The 20178-nt window shown below is 45.1% G+C and overlaps 1 protein-coding gene across 1 annotated transcript in view; it reads left to right on the forward strand.

The window, feature by feature from the left end:
- Positions 1-235: 235 nt before the first annotated feature.
- Positions 236-20178, forward strand: part of gucy1a2 (guanylate cyclase 1, soluble, alpha 2) — a 35824-nt gene continuing 15881 nt past the window's right edge. Inside the window, exons 1-4 of the mRNA XM_055197495.2 lie at positions 236-879; positions 5975-6036; positions 8583-8698; positions 19014-19834. Of these exons, the coding sequence (XP_055053470.1) occupies positions 643-879; positions 5975-6036; positions 8583-8698; positions 19014-19834 (1236 nt within the window). The 5' untranslated portion in view covers positions 236-642. The remainder of the gene's footprint in view (positions 880-5974; positions 6037-8582; positions 8699-19013; positions 19835-20178) is intronic.

The raw sequence follows: 20178 nt of genomic DNA on the forward strand, positions 1-20178 counted from the left end.
GGTTGCTAAATTTCTAATCAGTTTGTGTACTGCACTTGTTTATACATGATATACACTTTATTTTTTTTCTAACTCACCCTTATACTCTCTCACTCCCTTGCGCTCTCTCTCTCTCTTTCTCTCTCTCTCTCTCACTCTGTCTTTCTTAACTCCTTTCTCACTCTCTCTCTCTCTCTCTCTCTCTCTCTCTCTCTCTCTCTCTCTCTCTCTCTCTCTCTCTCTCTCTCTCTTTCTCTGCTCTGTGTTAACTGATTGGTTCTCTTAGTTCTGCGCGCTCTTGATGTTGAAATATTTCTCATCTTTACGCGCATCTGGGCGCGCGTCTCCGTGAGTGACAGACGCACAGAGAACCGCACGACTGACGGACAGACAGCATCGGCGGGGATCATGAGCTCTCCGGGTCTCTTCGTCGGTCTACGGAGCAACTGGGTCGCCGATGTGAACGGGATTCGGTAATAATAACCCATCGCTCCCCGAACCTACGCAGAATAAACTGGTCTAAAAAATTACACGCATTAGGCGATCACAAAATCCCGCATTTGTTCCCGGGAAGTGAGAGCGCACGGCTGAGGCGCGCGCGTCCCGGTTCCGCCATGGTTCGGTGTGACCCGCGCGTCTGATGAGTCGGTCCGCACCAGCAGCATGTCCTCGCGGAAGATCTCCTCCGAATCCTTCAGCTCCATGGGCTCGGATTATTTGGAGAGCCCGGGTGAGGATGGAGAGTGTCCGTTCTCGCGCGTCTTCTGGAACGGCAAGAGCCCCGTGGAGACGCTCTCGGGTCCGTTCGAGGACGCGGCCGTCAGCAGGAGGGTCGCGCGGCGCAAACGCGTCAATCTGGACTCGCTCGGGGAGAGTTTGAGACGCCTCACCTCACCCACGGTACCGAACCTTTTCTACCTTAATTTTATTTCATCTTACATGAGTATGGCGTACTGCAGATGTGACCCCCTTATCTATGATGCCATAGAAGAACCTCATAGAGACCAAATTGGATGGATGGATGGATATATGGTTCTTTTAAGAACCCTTGATTGTATGGTTCTTTGTGGAACCAAAATGGTTCTTCTGTGGCATCATGGTAAAAAAACTATGCAGCAAGGGATAGATGGATGGATGGATGGATGGATGGATGGATGGATGGATAGATAGATAGATAGATAGATAGATAGATAGATAGGTAGGTAGGTAGGTAGGTAGGTAGGTAGGTAGGTAGGTAGATAGATAGATAGATTAAGCCTTGACATGGTTCTTTGCGGGAACCAAAATGGTTCTTCTATGGCATCACGGTAAAAAACCTATGTAGCACATTTTTTAAGGAGTATTAACGGATGGATGGATGGATAGATATATAGATAGATAGATAGATAGATAGATAGATTAAGCTTTGACATGGTTCTTTGGGGGAACCAAAATGGTTCTTCTAACCTTTGTAGCACCTTTTAAGGAGTATCAAGGAATAGATAGATGGGTGGATGGATGATGGATGGATATATGGTTGTTTTAAGAACCTTTACCTGAATGGTTCTTTGGGGAACCATAATGGTTCTTCTATGGCATCACTATAAATAACCTTTGTAGCACCTTTTTAAGGAGTATCAAGAAATAGATAGATGGATGGATGGATGGATGGATGGATGGATGGATGGACGGACGGATGGATGGATTGATGATTATTTTATTAACCTTTGACTGAATGGTTCTCTGGGGAACCAAAGTTTTTCTTCTATGGGATCACTGTGAAGAATTGTAGCACCTTTTTTAAGGAGTATCAAGGTATAGCTACACAAGTAGACAGTCAGATAGACAGACAGACAGACAGACAGACAGACAGACAGACAGACAGACAGACAGACAGATATGCAAACCCACAAACTTTATGTTACTAACACAATGCTCTACCAATTTAACTACCTAGGAAAACTCAGTATTACTAGTCTAGTGTAAATACTGTTATTATAGAAGTGATGGTGATGGATTTGTTTCCTTCATCTTCTCTGAACAGCAGATCTGGTGACTGTGTGGATGTTGAATGATAAAACCATCGGTCACCCATGCCATCTAACATTTGTGCTCGAATATAAAACTAGTGTAAAATGTGCCGGCACAGCATATTTACCCTGTCTGAATGTGTGCAAATGACATTCAGATAGATGTGTGTGTGTGGAGGGGTGAGGTAACCTCCTGTACATTGGTAATAACGTATATTCATGTCTCAAACACACACTCGAGTGCATATGCAGAGAGATGTGCATGTACAGTATGTCTGCAGTCGGTTGTGCATCAGAATTTTTTCTTCCCCGAGGTTCACTCGAGTGAATTCATCCAGTGTGTGTGTGCGCGTGTGTGCATGTGCGTACTCGAAAGGCACTTGAAATGTGGTTCATAGCAAACCAACTGCTCCAATGGCACAGATCCAAAACTGAGTCGGGAAGGGAGGTCAGGTTTCGCCTACGGTGCGTACATCAATGCAAATGGATTAAACCCCCCCTAAATGCACAAACTAAATCATGTCCTAATGAAAAGGCGGAAAGGTTTGTGCCATAAGATGCAATCTCTGTGCCATATAGCAACACTTTAAGAAATAAAGGTATGAAAGCTGTCATTAGGGGCGGTACCATTGCAGAAAGTTCACCTTAAAGGGTGCATATATTAGTACCTCAGAGGTATATATGTGTATCTAAATTATGTAAATAATGATGATTCTTTTTTTGGGTTAACTATTGCTTTAGGGGTTTTCACCAGGTCACAGCTCTCTCCATCTTAACCCAGTGTTATGCTATTATGAAGCAGGTTGCGAGAGAGAGAGAGAGAGAGAGAGAGAGAGAGAGAGAGAGAGAGAGAGAGAGAGAGAGAGAGCAGTGAAAGATAACTAAAGCTGGTAAATCTGGATTTGAGCTCTATTAAGAGCTTTGCTGAAACGAGGAGGATTTTGATTGGTATATTGTTGCCGTGGTAGCTTGATAAAGACAGATGATTGGATAAGGCTTAAGGGTGTATTCTGTTACAAGTCCATCAGCTCCGTAAATCCCTTTAAAATCAGCCGAATAGGACACACAGGCGGATTCAAATGGACCCAAATGTGACCATGGACCACAAAACCAGTCACAAGTCGCACGGGTATATTTGTTGCAATGACCGATAATAGGCTACATTGTGTGGGTCAAAACTATAGTTTTTTTTTTAATGCAAAAGTCATTACGATATTAAAGGCGGAGTCCACGATGTTTGAAAAACACTTTGGAAAATGAGACGGGCCGACTACCAAAACACACTCATAGCCAATCAGCAGTAAGGAGCGTGTCTACTAACCGACATCCTTGCCGGGTTGCGTATGTGTGGGGCGGGTCTATCAACAGAAGGTCCAGATTATATTGGGGTAGGGGCGTGCTTGTTTAGGTGATTTCAAATATCAACATTGGCTTTCAAACATCGTGGACTCCGCCTTTAAGTTAAGATAATGTCCCATGAAGATTTTTTTTTTATTTCCTATCGTAAATATATCAAAAATGTATTTATGACTTTAAAAGGCGATTTTCTTAGTATTTAGATGTTTCCAGTCTCAGATTCCAGGTTTTCACATAGTTGCATCTCGACCAAATATATGAAGAGTTTGGTTCCAAAACGCGATAAACGGCATTTTTGAAAAAAATGAGTTACTGCCAAAATCAGTATTATATCAGGTCAGTAGTTAAAAGTAAATTCTAAATTTTACACAAAATCCAATATCTGCCGTGTTATTCTGTCATCTTTTCTCCCTTTTTTCCCAAAATGCGATAAACGCCACTCCCCCTTTTTTACAGAGTGCAATAAATCCACTCCAGAAATTACAGCCCACCGTTCACGCAATGTAAACAAACATGGCGGCGCGCTGAGTACACGGAGTCCTAGTTTTCCTCATCTACTTTGTACTTCGTGATCAACAAACAAAACAAAATAAAACTTTAATTGCATTCATAAACCTGTGATGGTTTTCTGTGATGGGAAAGAAACGTAAGCCATCAACATCTAATAATTTTAGCGAGAGGCACTCGGGTGCTTGTTCTCCCGACAGCATCAAGCCTATCATGCTAAAACATTGACCCCAGAGGATCTTATGAAAACTTTACATTATTTTACTCAAAGTCAACGAAAATCGAGCAGGACCAAAACATTTTACAGCTGATCGCTGTGAAAAATGTAGAGAGACGACGTCAAGTATAACCGCAGCAATGACAGTGTTTTAATATGACAAAGTAAGTGTTTTGATTAATGCCATTAATGTTTATTTTTTAATCATTGTATACCACTAGTCAACTAAATAAATATAACATAACAAAAAGAAATGCACATTTATACATTGATTTAATAGATTTATAGCATTTTGAAAAAAAAAACTGTCATGGATTTATTGCATTTTGTGGAAAAAAGAATTCGTTTTTATAATAAATCTTTGAAAATCAAGTTATGGATTTGATTTTTTTTATGTTTTTATAACCTAAAGATGCTATGTGAAAGTTTGTAACAGAAAATATGTTTTTCAACTTGTCACTTTCTTGGTATAGAAAACACGTTTTTTACCGAAATTTGTCAAAATGGATTTATTGCGTTTTGGAACCAAACTCTTCATATGTCCTAACAATTGTCCAAACAAACCATACATCATTAGCCTCTTTCACACAGTAATTCTGGTAAATTACCATGAATTTACCAGAATGAATTTACCAGTAAATACAAAAATGTGCTGTTCACACACGCAGTGGCGTTCCGTTATTTTACCAGTAAGACATCATTCACACATCAGTATCAAAATACCGGTAAATTCGTTGAGAAAGCGAAAGTACCTGTAGCACGCGGCAAGCTCAGTGTTGTATTTGTAAACAATCCACGTCGTTCATAACCACGGTCCGTATTTTGTTGTTTTCACGTCTGTGGTAAAGAGTCGCGAAGTTGCTCATGACCAAACAACATTGAATGAGACGACGTCAAATCGAAAATGCGTTTTTAACAACAGTTTGCACTTTAGGCTTCACAGAGGGCGTGCTAAGGACGTCGGCAATTCGGCGGTAAGCTGTTTTAAACAACTTTGGTGAAGAAATGTGGACGTAAACTTCAGGTGTGCTCAACTTTCAAGCAGCATGTGTGTAGAAACGTCAGTAAACACTGCGGGGGTAAACGCGTCATCTGTATTAAAACGCTATGATTGGCCCGAAGCTGTCAGCACGGTCTGACATCGTCCGTTCTAAATGCCGGTAATCCTATAATTTTCGTTCACACACAGCGCTTACCGGTAAATTACTGGTAATCTTACAACCTGTCTTACTGGTAAATTGGGAGCACTGATTTACCGGAAAGGTTCTGTTCACACATGACATGTTAACGGCAATTTACCAGTAAATTACCAGTAAAGACTTTATGTGTGAAAGGGACTAATGGAAAGATCATTTATTTATTCCAAGATGATGATGTTTTTAAAATATGTGGTTTTGTGGTCCATGAAGGGTCATAAATGGTTTTACTGCCACCCCAGAAACAATTAGTACATATTTGTACCTCACATATTTGGTACATAAATGGATCTTTTTAAATGATACTGTTTCTGAATGCTAATAATACTATGGTACTGAATGATACCGTATTTATGGGTTTTGCAAGATACATGAGTGAATATAGATTACTATGAAAACGTGTACAACATTTTGATAATACGATGGTAGTTTTTGATCATTCTCTTCTGTGGTTACGTTGCTTAAGTGCACATATGCATCTCTTATTCACAATGCTTTTAAAGCTTTTCAGGAAATGAATAGGTTAAATGTAAGTTGTTCTGCATAGATCTGTGAGCGGTACTCTATTTCGATGAAAAAATAAAACCAATATGTCATTTTTTTTGGACGGGTGGGTTTTGAATAAAAATAAAACCCTGCTTCATTTTGATGGACTGAATATCGTTGTCTGAATTTCAATTGGTTACTGCAATGCTCTGTTTTATTTTTAGAGTCAGACGATTCAGTTGGCGATGCAGCGAACAGCCGAGTATTACAGACAGAGAGACATCAGGTACATCCACAGATATACACTGCACGCATTCAGGTTATAAATCCTGTAAATAATCTCTTGTTTGATCTGACTAATGTCTTACACCAAAGTCTCCAATCAAAGTCTTCCTAAATCAAATGGATGACTTTGTTTCTTTTGCTCTTACTGCATCTGTCTTAACTAATGTGAGAAGGACGATACGAAATACGACCATTATCGTCAACAGTAAATCAAACTGGATCCTGTTCAGCTTTTTAATATACTTTCTTTGTCTTTTTGTGAATGATTTATTAGTGCATGTTATTTCACAGACAGATAAGGTTAGACTTCATACATTTTAATCGAAATGATGGGAATCTGAAAAATAACTTTCATCTGATGTAACGCATATTTATTGCTGGTAATGTTAGTACAAGATTATGACAATAACAGAAAATCCATTCTGCTGTGACTTTATTCAGAAATGTAACTCCCACTTTTCACCATCCAAACAAATCACAAGGGATTAATGGATTAAATAATCAGTTTTGCTCTAAATATATCACATAATGAAATGAGTTTGACCCTAGAGCAATTTTATTTTCCACTTGGATATTTTGTTTAAACCATGTGTCTTCAACAGGGGCTTCGGGTTCCCTTGGGAGTCCATGGTAGTTTTACTGGGGGTCCTCTAAATATTGTTTGAATGCAAAATATCAGCAAAATATATCCTTTGAACTGATAAAATTAGGTAGGAGAAAAAAGTATTAATTGGCCTGTAAATGCATAAATTGAATACATTTTAGGGCTGTCTAAAGATTAATCGCGATTAATCGCATACAAAATAAAAGTTTGTTTTTGCATAAGATATGTGTGTGCACTGTGTGTAGTTATGTTGTGTATATAAATAAACATTTAGATATATAAGAAACATTTTAAGATATATACACTCACCTAAAGGATTATTAGGAACATCATACTAATAGTGTGTTTGACCCCCTTTCATCTTCAGAACTGCCTTAATTCTACGTGGCATTGATTCAACAAGGTGCTAAAAGCATTATTTAGAAATGTTGGCCCATATTGATAGGATAGCATCTTGCAGTTGATGGAGATTTGTGGGATGCACATCCAGGGCACAAAGTTCCCGTTCCACCACATCCCAAAGATGCTCTATTGGGTTGAGATCTGGTGACTGTGGGGGCCATTTTAGTACAGTGAACTCATTGTCATGTTCAAGAAACCAATTTGAAATGATTTGAACTTTGTGACATGGTGCATTATCTTGCTGGAAGTAGCCATCAGAGGATAAAGGGATGTAAAGGGGTCATAATGGAATGGACATGGTCAGAATCAATGATCAGGTAGGCCATTTAAATGATGCCCAATTGGCACTAAGGGGCCTGCACAGTGGTAACAAGGCATGATGGATCCATGTTCTCATTCTGTTTACACCAAATTCTGACTCTACCATCTAAATGTATCAACAGAAATCAAGACTCATCAGACCAGACAACATTTTTCCAGCCTTCAACTGTCCAATTTTGTTGAGGTTGTGCAAATTGTAGCCTCATTTCCTATTTGTAGTGGAGATGAGTGGTACCCGGTGGGGTCTTCTGCTGTTGTAGCCCCGTCTGCCTCAAGGTTGTGCGTGTTGTGGCTTCACAAATGCTTTGCTGCATACCTCTGTTGTAACGAGTCGTTATTTCAGTCAAAGTTGCTCTTCTATCAGCTTGAATCAGTCGGCCCATTCTCCTCTGACCTCTAGCATCAACAAAGCATTTTCGCCCACAGGACTGCCGCATACTGGATGTTTTTCCCTTTTCACATTCTTTGTAAACCCTAGAAATGGTTGTGCATGAAAATCCCAGTAACTGAGCAGATTGTGAAATACTCAGACCGGCCCGTCTGGCACCAACCACCATGCCACGCTCAAAATGACTTAAATCACCTTTCTTTCCCATTCTGACATTCAGTTTGGAGTTCAAGAGATTGTCTTGACCAGGACCACACCCCTAAATGCATTGAAGCAACTGCCATGTGATTGGTTGATTAGATAATTGCATTAGTGCGAAATTGAACAGGGGTTCCTAATAATCCTTTAGGTGAGTGTATATATATACACACACACTGTATATTTATTTAGATTTTTTTAATGCATAAAAATTAATTTTATTAAAAGACAACAAACAAGCATTTTTACAATTTCTGCCTCTCATTTGCCACCCTAATTGACCAATATGTATTTATTTATATTTTAAAATATTTTATATTATATATTTAAATAAAAACATAACATTTTTGTGTCTGTATGTGTGTATTTATATATACATAATAGTCACACACACAAATATATTATGCAAACACAAACTTTTATTTTGTATGCGATTAATTGCAGGCCTAATACATTTTAATTTAATATCTTTGTAACATAACCATCACAACAAAGTATGTAAATCCAGTCTTAATTTATTACATGTCCTGGGGCCCCTGCTCCCCCTTTCTATCTTTTAAAGGGTCCTTGGCCTTTAAAGGTTGAAGGCCTTTGGTTTAAACACTCTCTTTCTCTCCTTTTCTCTGTTTTGCAGTGGACAGGAGTTTGTGAGAAGCTTGTCAGATGAGCAGAAATGTTTGTTTGATAACTCGCGCTGTGACGCGCAGTCCGACATCTCAGGAATACTGAAGTACACAGCAACTATTTTAGGTACGTGCACGCCCAGGCTTGAATCAGTTTAATTCATATTTCTTCTCGCAGAAATAATGTTAATGTATTGAATCTTGATGTAATGATGTTTTGACAAATGTTTTGCTGACTGATCACACAAACACACACATCGACAGCAAAACTCTGACCTTATCGTACACTTACTGACCCCGATACACACACACACACACATATAGACACACGTCAGCATCAGAACACTTCCCTAAAATCTGCCTTCATTTCTGCAGTCTCCGTTCCCGAGCTGTTGCTAAGATACAAACTCTTCCACCCCTAACCAGAACACGTTATAAATAAACCGCAATGAGACATCTGAACTGAGCAATGCCCAGATAAACCTACTGCACGTCTTTCACGTATCAGAGCGTCATCGCTTCTAATGCCGCAGTTTTCACCGTTTGCTGCGGGTCAATATGACACAATATGCATTAAAATATCCAAAAATCACTAGCATAGTGTATATTTTGTTCACATGTGTACTTGCATACTCCAAAATCTTTTTAACGTTTGAATTTGTGATACTCGTGATGTCATACACGGATCTATCTGCGCAGCGCTGCATGCATCTGTATAATTGAAGTGTCCAGCACACTCAGTTGTTGTTTTCATAGATATGTATAAAGGCTAGATGTTTCTGAGTGGAACGTCTGCATTTGGCGGCCGTCTTGCCGCGGGCGGCTCGCTCACTCGTGGCGTTGGGTAATGGTGGTGCAGGTGCTTTTGAATGGCCATGGCTTGCTTAATTTTCGATTTTCGAGCGGTTTGGTTTGTTAGAAACGTCAAAGATGTACCTATGACACTAAATACTTATACAAAAAAAAATCATGAATAAAGCATCTAGAATTATAGCCACGTTAATAAAGTTTGTAAGAAACCAAACCGTTTGAAAATCGTTATGGTCATTTAAAAGTACCTGCACCATTAAACTCAATGCTACGAGTGAGCGAGCTGCCTGTGGTGGGATGGCCGCCGGGTGATGACATTAGAGACTCTGCCGTAACACATCTAGCCTTTATACATATCTATGATTGTTTCTATCAAGCCAAACTTTGGGCTTACTTTATAATCTAACGGTTATAAAACATTATTTCAGTACGTCATCCATAAACATGATTTGTGAACCATTTACTATCGACATCCCGCATACTGTGACAGCATGTACTGAATTAGATGAAGTACCTACTCATCGACGGTACTATATAGTATGAATATGGGTAGTGTGAAGGAAATTCAGGGTGTACTACATCCACCATGTTGATACATTAGATGACCCATGTAGCCATTACAACAGGTGAACCATTAACTTGCTGTTAAAGGTGGTGTGTGTACATTTTAGTGGTGAGATTGTGAATTGCAACCAACAGTTCACCCCTCAACATATGTGGTATCCGCCAGAGGACAAACAGGGGTGGAATGAGCTCTGTTAAATAGTTTGTACATTTAGGGCTACTGTAGAAACATGACAACAACTTCCATGTAAGTGGACCGCGGTGTATGGAGATAAAAATGTCTCATTCCCTTTCAGTCGGTCACTACGACGTCACGTTGTGACAGACGAATTGGGAACCGCTTCGCGGGTGACCTATCTACTTTGAGAACTATAAAAACGCCAATGAACTTGGCATGCAGGTATTTGCATAATGCCGGCGCCGCCCCGCCAGGTGCGTATATAAGGCGCAGGTGCATAATACCAAATCAGCTTTATTGCTTCGAAGCCGGCAGACATCTGCTCTCGAGAAGCTGTTAACTGATCTTCGTAGATCCTGTTCTGTGTGGGAAAAGAATATCTCAGCTTGCTGAAGTTGGTTGGGCAAAGACACCTCAGTGGAGGCTCGCAGTGTTTTTTCCACCCTTTCTCTCTCTCTCTGTCTCTTTAATTTAGGACTTGAGTTCGAGTGAGTGCGTTTGCCTCTCCCTGTGTGTTTCACCAGCTCGCACAAAAGAGTGATTTCCCTAAAAGAGCAGCACGTTTGAGCTTTGTGTCTTTTTAAAGACAGCCACTCATTCGTGTCACGGTCGGGGTCGTCTTTTTAAAGATGGATTTCCGTCCGTGCTCCGTTTCTGGATGCGGTGTGTTTATCGCCCCCCAGGATGGCCACAAGCGTTGTCTCTCGTGTCTGGGGCTCCAGCACGCAGAGGCAGCGTTGCGTGATAGTTCATGCCCCGTCTGCGAGGGCATGACTATAGCGGATTTGCGGAGACGGGTGTCGTTCCTCCGGCAACGGCCCCCGCCTTCCCAGTCTGGTGCTGCTAAGGGCGCAGCTACCAGATTGGCGAAGGATGATCTCCGTATAACGGTGCTGGGTCGGTCTGCTGGTTCGTCCAGTAGCTCCCAGCGCCCTGATCCGTTGCCAGCGGAGGTCCCGATGGAGACGAGCGGCCCGTGTTCTACGGTGTCCTCGCGCTCTGTCGAGCCTCCACCTGACGCGATATCCACCGTAACATCGGAGGGGGGGTTGTCAGCCTCGGACGTCGATCCGGATCCGCTCCCGCCTTCGGGCCAGGTTGCGGCTTCTGCGTTCGACCCTGAGATGGCAGCCATGCTCGCTCGGGCGGCGGAGGCGGTCGGCTTGGAGTGGACTAAACCTCCCCCACCTGAACCGTCCCGCCTCGATGATTGGTTCTTCGGGGGTGCCAGGGCTTCTCAGTCCTCGCCCCCGGTGCCTTTCTTCCCCGAGGTGCATGAAGAGCTGACGCGGTCGTGGAAAACCCCGTTTTCCGCCCGGAACCGGCCGTATCAGCCTTCACCTCTCACCTCTCTCGAGGGTGGAGATGCCAAGGGGTACACTGGTATCCCGTCAGTGGAGCGCCCGGTCGCGATGCAGTTGTGTCCGGCCGGTGTCGCTTCCTCCTGGCGGGACCAGCCTACTCTCCCCTCACGGGCCTGTAAGCAGTCTTCGGCGCTGTCCGGTGCTGCTTACAAGGCTTGTGGGGAGGCAGCCTCTGCCCTGCATGCCATGGCATTGCTGCAGGTTCATCAGGCTAAGGCTCTGAGGGATCTGCACGCGGGAGGTCACGACTCGGCGGAGTTCTCTGAACTACGTGCGGCTACTGATCTGGCGCTTCGTGCGACCAAGGTCACCGCACGCGCCGTCGGGCGTGCGATGTCTACCCTGGTAGTCCAGGAACGCCATCTCTGGCTGTGTCTGGCGGACATGAAGGACGCTGATAAAACCCGGCTCCTGAATGCTCCGGTTTCCCAGACCGGCCTGTTCGGCGAGACGGTCGAGGAGTTTGCCCAGCAATTCTCCGCGGCCAAGAAGCAGACTGAGGCCATCGCTCAGATCATGCCACGTCGGAAGCGTCCTGCGCCTGCCCCATCCACGTCGGCGCCTCAGCCTGCTCCTCGCCGAGGGCGTCCTGCGGCGGCCGCCTCCGTTCCTCCCCGGGGCTCTTCTAAGAAGCGAGGAACCGGTCGTCAGCAGCCCGCCCCGCCCGCTCAGCCCGCTGCAAAGGGTGGTAAAAGAAGATCAAAGCGGCCCTGAGACGGGCGACCTAGAGATGGAGGGGATCGCTCTTCGGGAGATGGTGAAGGCACCACTCCCCCCACCGGAGGAGGGCCGGTTGGGGAATCTTTTGTTTCATTTTTCTGTTCCGCCGACTTTTCAGTCGGCACCCACAAATCCACAAAAAGAGCGAATTCCACTTCCATCTCTAGGTCTTCAGATGAGCTCCGGAGATACGAGAGGGCTCATAACCCCCCCTCGTTCTCCGACTCATCAGAGGAGAACGAGAGCGACGCACGGGCTCATAACCCCACCGCGCTCTCAGCCGGTAAGAGACAGCTACGGGCTCATAACCCATCGTCTCCCTCCTCCTTCGCCAGAGGGTGCATCGAGTGGTGTGAGGTGTCTTCAGCAGAGCCTCCCTTACTCAACCACCCAGCAACGGACTCAGGTGAGTGTTATTACACACAACACTGCTGTCGGTGCGGCCGTTACGCACACACCGGCGATCACCTCCGTTGCGCCCGCCGCGGGTACACCGATCGTGCCTTTAGTCCCTCTCGCACGGTATCTGGGGGCGTGGGAACAGCTTCCCAGCCCGTCGCGTTGGCTTTTACGCACGATTCGTCTCGGCTATGCGATCCAATTTGCCCGGCGTCCCCCCAAATTCTCCGGCGTTCGTTTCACTACGGTGAGAGCTGCCGATGCGCACGTCCTCCGTGCGGAGATCGCTGTCTTATTGGCGAAAGACGCGATCCAGCCGGTCCCTCCAGCCGAGATGAGGTCGGGGTTTTACAGCCCTTACTTTATTGTACCCAAGAAAAGCGGCGGCTTGCGACCGATCTTGGACCTGCGTTCGCTGAACCGTGCACTTCACAGAATGCCGTTCAAAATGCTGACGCCCAAACGCATATTTCCATGCATTCGTCCAAACGATTGGTTCGCATCTATCGACCTGAAGGACGCGTACTTTCACGTATCCATTCTCCCCCGACACAGGCCGTTTCTCCGCTTTGCGTTCGAGGGGCGAGCATACCAGTACAAAGTCCTCCCATTCGGGCTCTCTCTGTCGCCCCGTGTATTCACCAAAGTAGTGGAGGGGGCTTTGAAACCCCTGAGAGAGAGAGGTGTGCGCATTCTCGCGTATCTGGACGATTGGCTAATAATAGCTCAAACACGTCAGACGCTGTGCGATCTCAGAGATTTAACTTTAAAACACCTCGCTCGTTTGGGTCTTCGGGTCAACTGGGAAAAGAGCAAGCTTTGCCCCGTGCAGAGAATCTCTTTTCTCGGTATGGAACTGGACTCGATCGATTTGACAGCTCGTCTAACAGAGGCGCGTGTACAGTCGATTCTGACTTGCCTGGATACATTCAAGAGCAAGAGCGTGGTCCCGCTGAAACAGTTTCAGAAGCTTTTGGGGCATATGGCAGCAGCCGCAGCTGTAACTCCGCTCGGACTGCTTCATATGCGACCGCTTCAGCATTGGCTTCACGATCGAGTCCCGAGGAGAGCGTGGCTGCGCGGCATTCACCGTGTTATCATTACACCTGCGTGTCGTCGCACTTTCACTCCGTGGTTAGACCGTGCGTTTCTCCGAGCCGGTGTGCCTCTGAGACAGGTCTCCAGGCACGCGATAGTATGCACAGATGCGTCAGACACGGGGTGGGGGGCCACGTACGATGGGCTTGCGGCTTCGGGGGTCTGGACGACACCCCAGCTGCATTGGCACATAAACTGCCGGGAAATGTGGGCTGTATATCTTGCGCTCGTCCGTTTCAGCAACGAGTTACGGGGCAAAGATGTATTAGTTCGAACAGACAACACTGCGACCGTGGCGTACATCAATCGTCAAGGCGGTTTACGCTCGCGTCACCTGTCGCATCTCGCCCGTCACCTCCTCACATGGAGTCAGAAGAATTTGAGGTCTCTTCGTGCCATTTAAATCCCGGGCACGCTCAATGTAGAGGCGGATGCGCTCTCTCGGGCTGCGCGTCCCGGCGAATGGCGACTCCACCCCAGTGCGGTTCAGCAAATTTGGAGACGTTTCGGCAAAGCGCAGATAGATCTGTTTGCTTCCCCAGAGACGACCCATTGTCGCCTGTTCTATTCACTAGCCAACGACTCGCTCGGCGTGGATGCATTGGCACACAGCTGGCCGCGAAACATGCGCAAATACGCGTTCCCTCCGGTGAGCCTCATTGCGCAGACCTTATGCAAAATCCGGGAGGACGAGGAAAGCGTGCTGTTGGTGGCACCGTATTGGACAACCAGGAGTTTGTTTCCAGAACTCTCTCTCCTCGCGACAGCCCCTCCGTGGAAGATTCCCCTGAGGAAGGACCTTCTTTCTCAACAAGAGGGCACATTATGGCACCCGCGCCCCGACCTGTGGAACCTCCATGTGTGGTCTCTGGACGGGGCACGGAGGATATGAGTGATTTACCGCAAGAGGTATCTAACACTATTGCTGCTGCGCGAGCGCCGTCTACGAGACAGGCTTACGCGCTTAAATGGAACCTGTTTGTCGACTGGTGTTCTTCCCGAAGTGAAAACCCCCGAGAATGCCCGATTAGTGTTGTGCTTTTATATCTCCAGCGTCGTTTGGAGAATAGGCTGTCACCATCCACTATTAAAGTCGATATCGCTGCGATATCAGCTCACCATTCACCCGTAAACGGTAGAACAGTGGGTCAGCACGACCTAGTCATTAGATTTCTCAGAGGCGCTCGAAGACTGAATCCTTCGCGTCCCCCCTCTATTCCTCCTTGGGACCTGTCCTTGGTGCTGAAATCACTCCAGGAAGCCCCATTTGAGCCTCTGCATAGTGTGAGTGTTAAATTTCTTACAATGAAAACATTAACTCTCCTTGCTTTGGCTTCTGTTAAGAGGATAGGGGATATTCATGCATTTTCGGTCGATGAATCGTGCCTTCAGTTCGGGCCGGCTGCATCCAGCGTAACACTGAGACCCCGGCCCGGCTTTGTGCCCAAAGTTCCCACCACTCCTTTTAGAGATCAAGTGGTGAATCTCCAAGCACTGCCTTTGGAGGAGGCAGAACCAGCCATGGCTTTGTTATGCCCTGTTCGTGCACTACGTGTGTATATAGACAGGACGCAAAGTTTTAGGACCTCAGATCAGCTCTTTGTTTGTTACGGTGGTCAGCAGAAAGGAAAAGCTGTCACCAAGCAGAGGATGTCCCATTGGATTGTGGATACTATAGCCCTTGCATATCAAAAGCAGAATGTGCCTTGTCCATTTAATTTACGTGCCCACTCTACACGCAGTGTGGCATCATCTTGGGCACTGGCTCGCGGTTCCTCGCTAACAGACATTTGTAGAGCTGCAGGCTGGGCGACACCTAATACGTTCACAAGATTCTATAGTGTTCGTGTCGAACCGGTTTCCACGCGGGTTCTTTCTACTAACTAGTTAAGAATGCCGAGGGTCGGCTCGTGTGTCGGCTTGGAGCCTCTATTTTGGTGCTGCACATTTGCACCATTATGGAAGGCCATCGGGGCAAAAACGTCTAAAAAACTGTTTTTGCCTCTCCTCCACCGCCCTGATAGCTGGTGTTGCGGAGCATCCGCTGTCAACCTATCACTGATGTATTCTCTGTAAACCTGTGTAGGCTAGGCGTCCACATTTGTCCCCTACGTGGGGTTCATTTGTGTGTATAGTCCGTGGGGTTCTAATCCTCCACGTTTTTCCTTAGCAGAGCCTGCTCTGCACCTCTCAACATACCATGTATTGTTCAGAGACTTTATTTGAGCAACCTGTCGGTTGTTTCATATATTTTATGTCATCCATTTAACCTTCTTAGGGGATGGCTTCCGCAGTGTTCTAGCTCCGCTCAGTTTAGACGCTTCTCCCAGTTCGCTGCTTCACTATCGTGGGTTAAGGAACAGGTAGTGACCGGCCTTCTGCATTTCGCCTTAGATCCCGCCCCCTATGTGGAGGGCGGAGGGCTTTTGCAGGCACTGGAAGGGTTCAGCTGCAGTGGCGTTTTGGTAGGGATTCCCAATTCGTCGGTCACGACGTGACGTCGTAGTGACCGACTGAAAGGGAACGTCTCGGTTACGTATGTAACCCTCGTTCCCTGAAGGAAGGGAACGGAGACGTCACGTCCCGTCGCCACAGTTTGCTGTTCCATTGCTGTTCAGGCCGGGCACTGTTGCTCGGCTTCTCAGCAATAATATAGCTGATTTGGTATTATGCACCTGTGCCTTATATACGCACCTGGCGGGGCGGCGCCGGCATTATGCAAATACCTGCATGCCAAGTTCATTGGCGTTTTTGATAGTTCTCGAAGTAGATAGGTCACCCGCGAAGCGGTTCCCAATTCGTCGGTCACGACGTGACGTCTCCGTTCCCTTCCTTCAGGGAACGAGGGTTACATACGTAACCGAGACGTTCTAGTGTAATAAAAACAATTCAGTTCATTGTGTTAAGTCTTTATACACCACTGATAATATAGTCATGTTTTTTATATTGTATTTCAAGAGATCCTTCTAAGAGTTACATAATGCACCTTTAAACGAGTACAATTCAACCACAAGGGGAACAGCTGTTTCCTATATGTATTTACATTTGTTACCGAGACGTGTTACCGCTTTCCTGCATTTTTGAATATGATGACGCCTCTTTTTTTTCTTTGTTGGATAACTCCTCTCCCAGGGGCTCACGGAGTAGTAAAGTGTCCATCGCATGCACACTTCGAAATTTTTTCGGAAGTAGTAAGTCATCTGCCTACTGTTTTTCGAATACTATAAATTCGGACATACTACTGCATTTCGCCTACTATATTCATGAATATCAGCTGATGTCATTCACATCTCAAACTTGTCTTCCGCAATTTTGAGTACCTGAAGTGGTCGCAAAAGAACTAGAAGCTATGCCTTCAATATGTTGTGAGCATCAAAATCGCTATTTTTACAACACTAAGAAGGCTCGAAACAACATGATACTTTGCTCGAAATATCACCTGTGTCTCTACATATGAACTCGAGCATTGAGAAGATTGTTTGTGTACACAGAGTTTACTAAAAAGGTTTGAACAACTGACTTTGGTTGTTTTGGCGTCCGCTCGTCACCATCTTCCCAGTCAAGATGTATTGATCTCCGAATGCGACGTAAGGAGGGAGGAGAGTAATGATGGATAGCTCCTAAAGCATAGTTCCAAATGCACGGATAATTCGTTGTTTTGTCTCAAGTGACAAAAAATATTGACCTCTAGTTAAAAAAGGAGCCTCATTTGAGATTCATTCATTCGCATTCGGAGATCGATTCTTTATGTCTGGCAAAGATGGCAAGCGGACACCAAAACAACCAAGTCAGTTGTACAAAACCTTTCTTTTTAGTAAACTCTGTGTACACAAACAATGTTCTCAATGCTCGCGTTCATGTGTAGAGATCCAGGTGATACTTCGAGCAAAGTTTCATGTTGTGTCGTGCCTTCTTAGTGTTGTAAAAATAGTGGTAGTTCAGTAGCAGCGGCTGGAAGAACGCATCAGGGATCGAGTAGGCATCACACCCAAGATTCTTTTTTTAAAATAGCGTTTCTTTTCATGACAGTCGAGATGCGAAATGTTATCTTTCGTAGCCATTTCCTGTATCCGTAAGAATCATAGACAGTAAAAGATAATAAATCCGAAAATCGTAGCAAGCTAGCCAATGCTTGTCATGTAGCCAACTGGTACTCGGTAGGTACTCAAGATGGCGGCAGTAAGCTGAAAAAAAGGGCGGATGACGTAAATGGTCACATGACTGATGATCATCTACAGTAGGGAACTCGGTTTCAGATGCAATGTACAACTTCCATCGTTCCAAATTCTTTCACATGGTCATCAAGTTATGCCGTTAATATTGTTTAGTGACCTCGAGTGGCGAAACGTACTTATTGTGCCTTTAAACAAACGTAAGATCTTTCTGTAAATGCATCTTTTAAAATGAATTTTAAAGCAACACTATGTAGTTTTTTTTACCTTTAAATAATGTCTCTAAAATTATTTCAGTGATAGAACAACTTTTAACTGGACAAATTGTACTGTTGCTGCAACCTGAGCAGCCTCCTAGCTGCTACAGTACAAGCACACTCTGAAAGTCGTGGTGGAGGGTAGAGCACACAGCCCCGCCCCTCCCCTTGCCTGCAGAAGAGTGTCTGATACCAGGCACTGTTGAGCTTTTCAACCACATGGGGAGCTGTTAGTCATTTTTACATGGAAACTACATAGGGTTGCTTTAAATGTGAGTTAATAGAAACACTATAAAGCAGTGAAATGTGTCGAGCGCTGTTTTATTGCTTTTAATGTGTGTTATAAAACGGATCATTTCAAGAGTAATGATCAAATGAAGTTGTGTATTAATGGACCAAGTTCTTGTGTTGCTTGACAGTCGTAAACAGCCGACAATTAAACTTTTGAAGTGCACTACTTTGCAGAAGAATACTTTTATCATTATAAATTATTATGATTAACAAACTTTTTATTGAACATTTGTGTCATCGTTAATTTCTATTGCTGCTGTTTTAGAAAAGCAATAAGCCACTTGTGTGTGTCTTACAATATTACCAAGGTTAGAGAACTCGCATAAACCTGATGCCTCAGGTGGCTTATTGCTTTAATAGAGAAACCCGGCAAGCAATTCTGCATTTAAATTAGCCGTCCAGACGTCTAGGCTAAAACAAATCAGAAATTGGGCTGTCAGTGACAATTTAATAGACGTCTAACTGTAAAATAAATGAAATGAAATAATTGAAAGCAAACTGTTGACTTCGCTTTCATGATGGATTATCATACATCTCTTATTTGAACAAAAACCACATGATGTAACCAAATTCATTTGATTTTGCACAGGTGCGGACTTTGCAGCCGTACGAGTCCGTTTCGGAGAGGAATTCTTTGGTTTGTGTCTTGAGGAGAACGAGAGGGTTCTGCGAGCTCTCGGAGGGAACCTGCAGGATTTCTTCAACGGTTTCGATGCTCTTCTAGAGCACATCAGAACCTCCTGTGGTCGAAGAGCTTCATCAGACGCTCCCTCTTTCCTATGCAAAGATGCTCCTCAGGAGAACCAAGAGACGGATGAGGAGACGGGTGGAGGACGGACTCTTCTCCTCCACTGTTTCAACCCCGACCCCACCGTGGGCGTGGCCATGCCGGGGTTGATTCGAGCCGCCGCTCGGCGTATCTACCAGTCGGACGTTACGGTCGAGGAAGCTCCTCCCACTTGGCTGCACGCGGTCAATGAGGACGGAGAGCTTTCGGCAGACTCCACCCCCTCTTCGTCTCCATCTCCACCCTCTTCTTCTTCTCCCGCTTGTTTGTCCTTCCTCATCCGAGAGGTCCGGACTCGACGCGCGTCTTTATCCTCTCACTCCATCGCCAGGTCCCGACAGCTGTCCCGTTCGCCGCTGGATTTGCGGATCGGTCTGAGCACGTTTTGCAGGGCCTTTCCATTCCACCTGGTGCTGGGACCCAACATGGACGTTCTACAGGTCGGGGAGGGCCTCAGAAAACAGACCAAGAGTGATCCACACCGAACTCTTACCTTCAGTAACAGCTTTGAGCTGGTGTCCCCCAGAATTCCTTGCACCTTTCAGAACATTCTGCTGCGGCTGTCCACGCCGTTCACCATTCGTACGCGACCGGACGGGTCGGCCCTTGAGAGTAAGGAGAAGGTGAGCATGGTTTTCTGATTTAAATGTGTCTGAATCTAATTCAAGCATGTGCTTACCTTAGGTTCTTACAGCATTGTGCTCTCGTCGTTAAATACAGTCATTCTCACAGCATTAGACATAAGCAGCATGTTATCATAATGGAGTTTGTCATTTCAAACAGCTGTTTCCAAACCTGTTGGATTATTTCCCTAATATGAGCAGACTGTTGTGAAATTATTTGGACAGACAGTAAATTCAATTTGTGTTCAATTGACCTTCAGGAGGAGGAGCTTTACAACACACACACACATGCATACGCATGAACATACATATATCACATGTAGGGTTGCAAATGGGCGGAAAGT

This window comes from Misgurnus anguillicaudatus, chromosome 24, assembly GCF_027580225.2.
Source record: "Misgurnus anguillicaudatus chromosome 24, ASM2758022v2, whole genome shotgun sequence".
NCBI classification, from domain to species: Eukaryota; Metazoa; Chordata; class Actinopteri; order Cypriniformes; family Cobitidae; genus Misgurnus; species Misgurnus anguillicaudatus.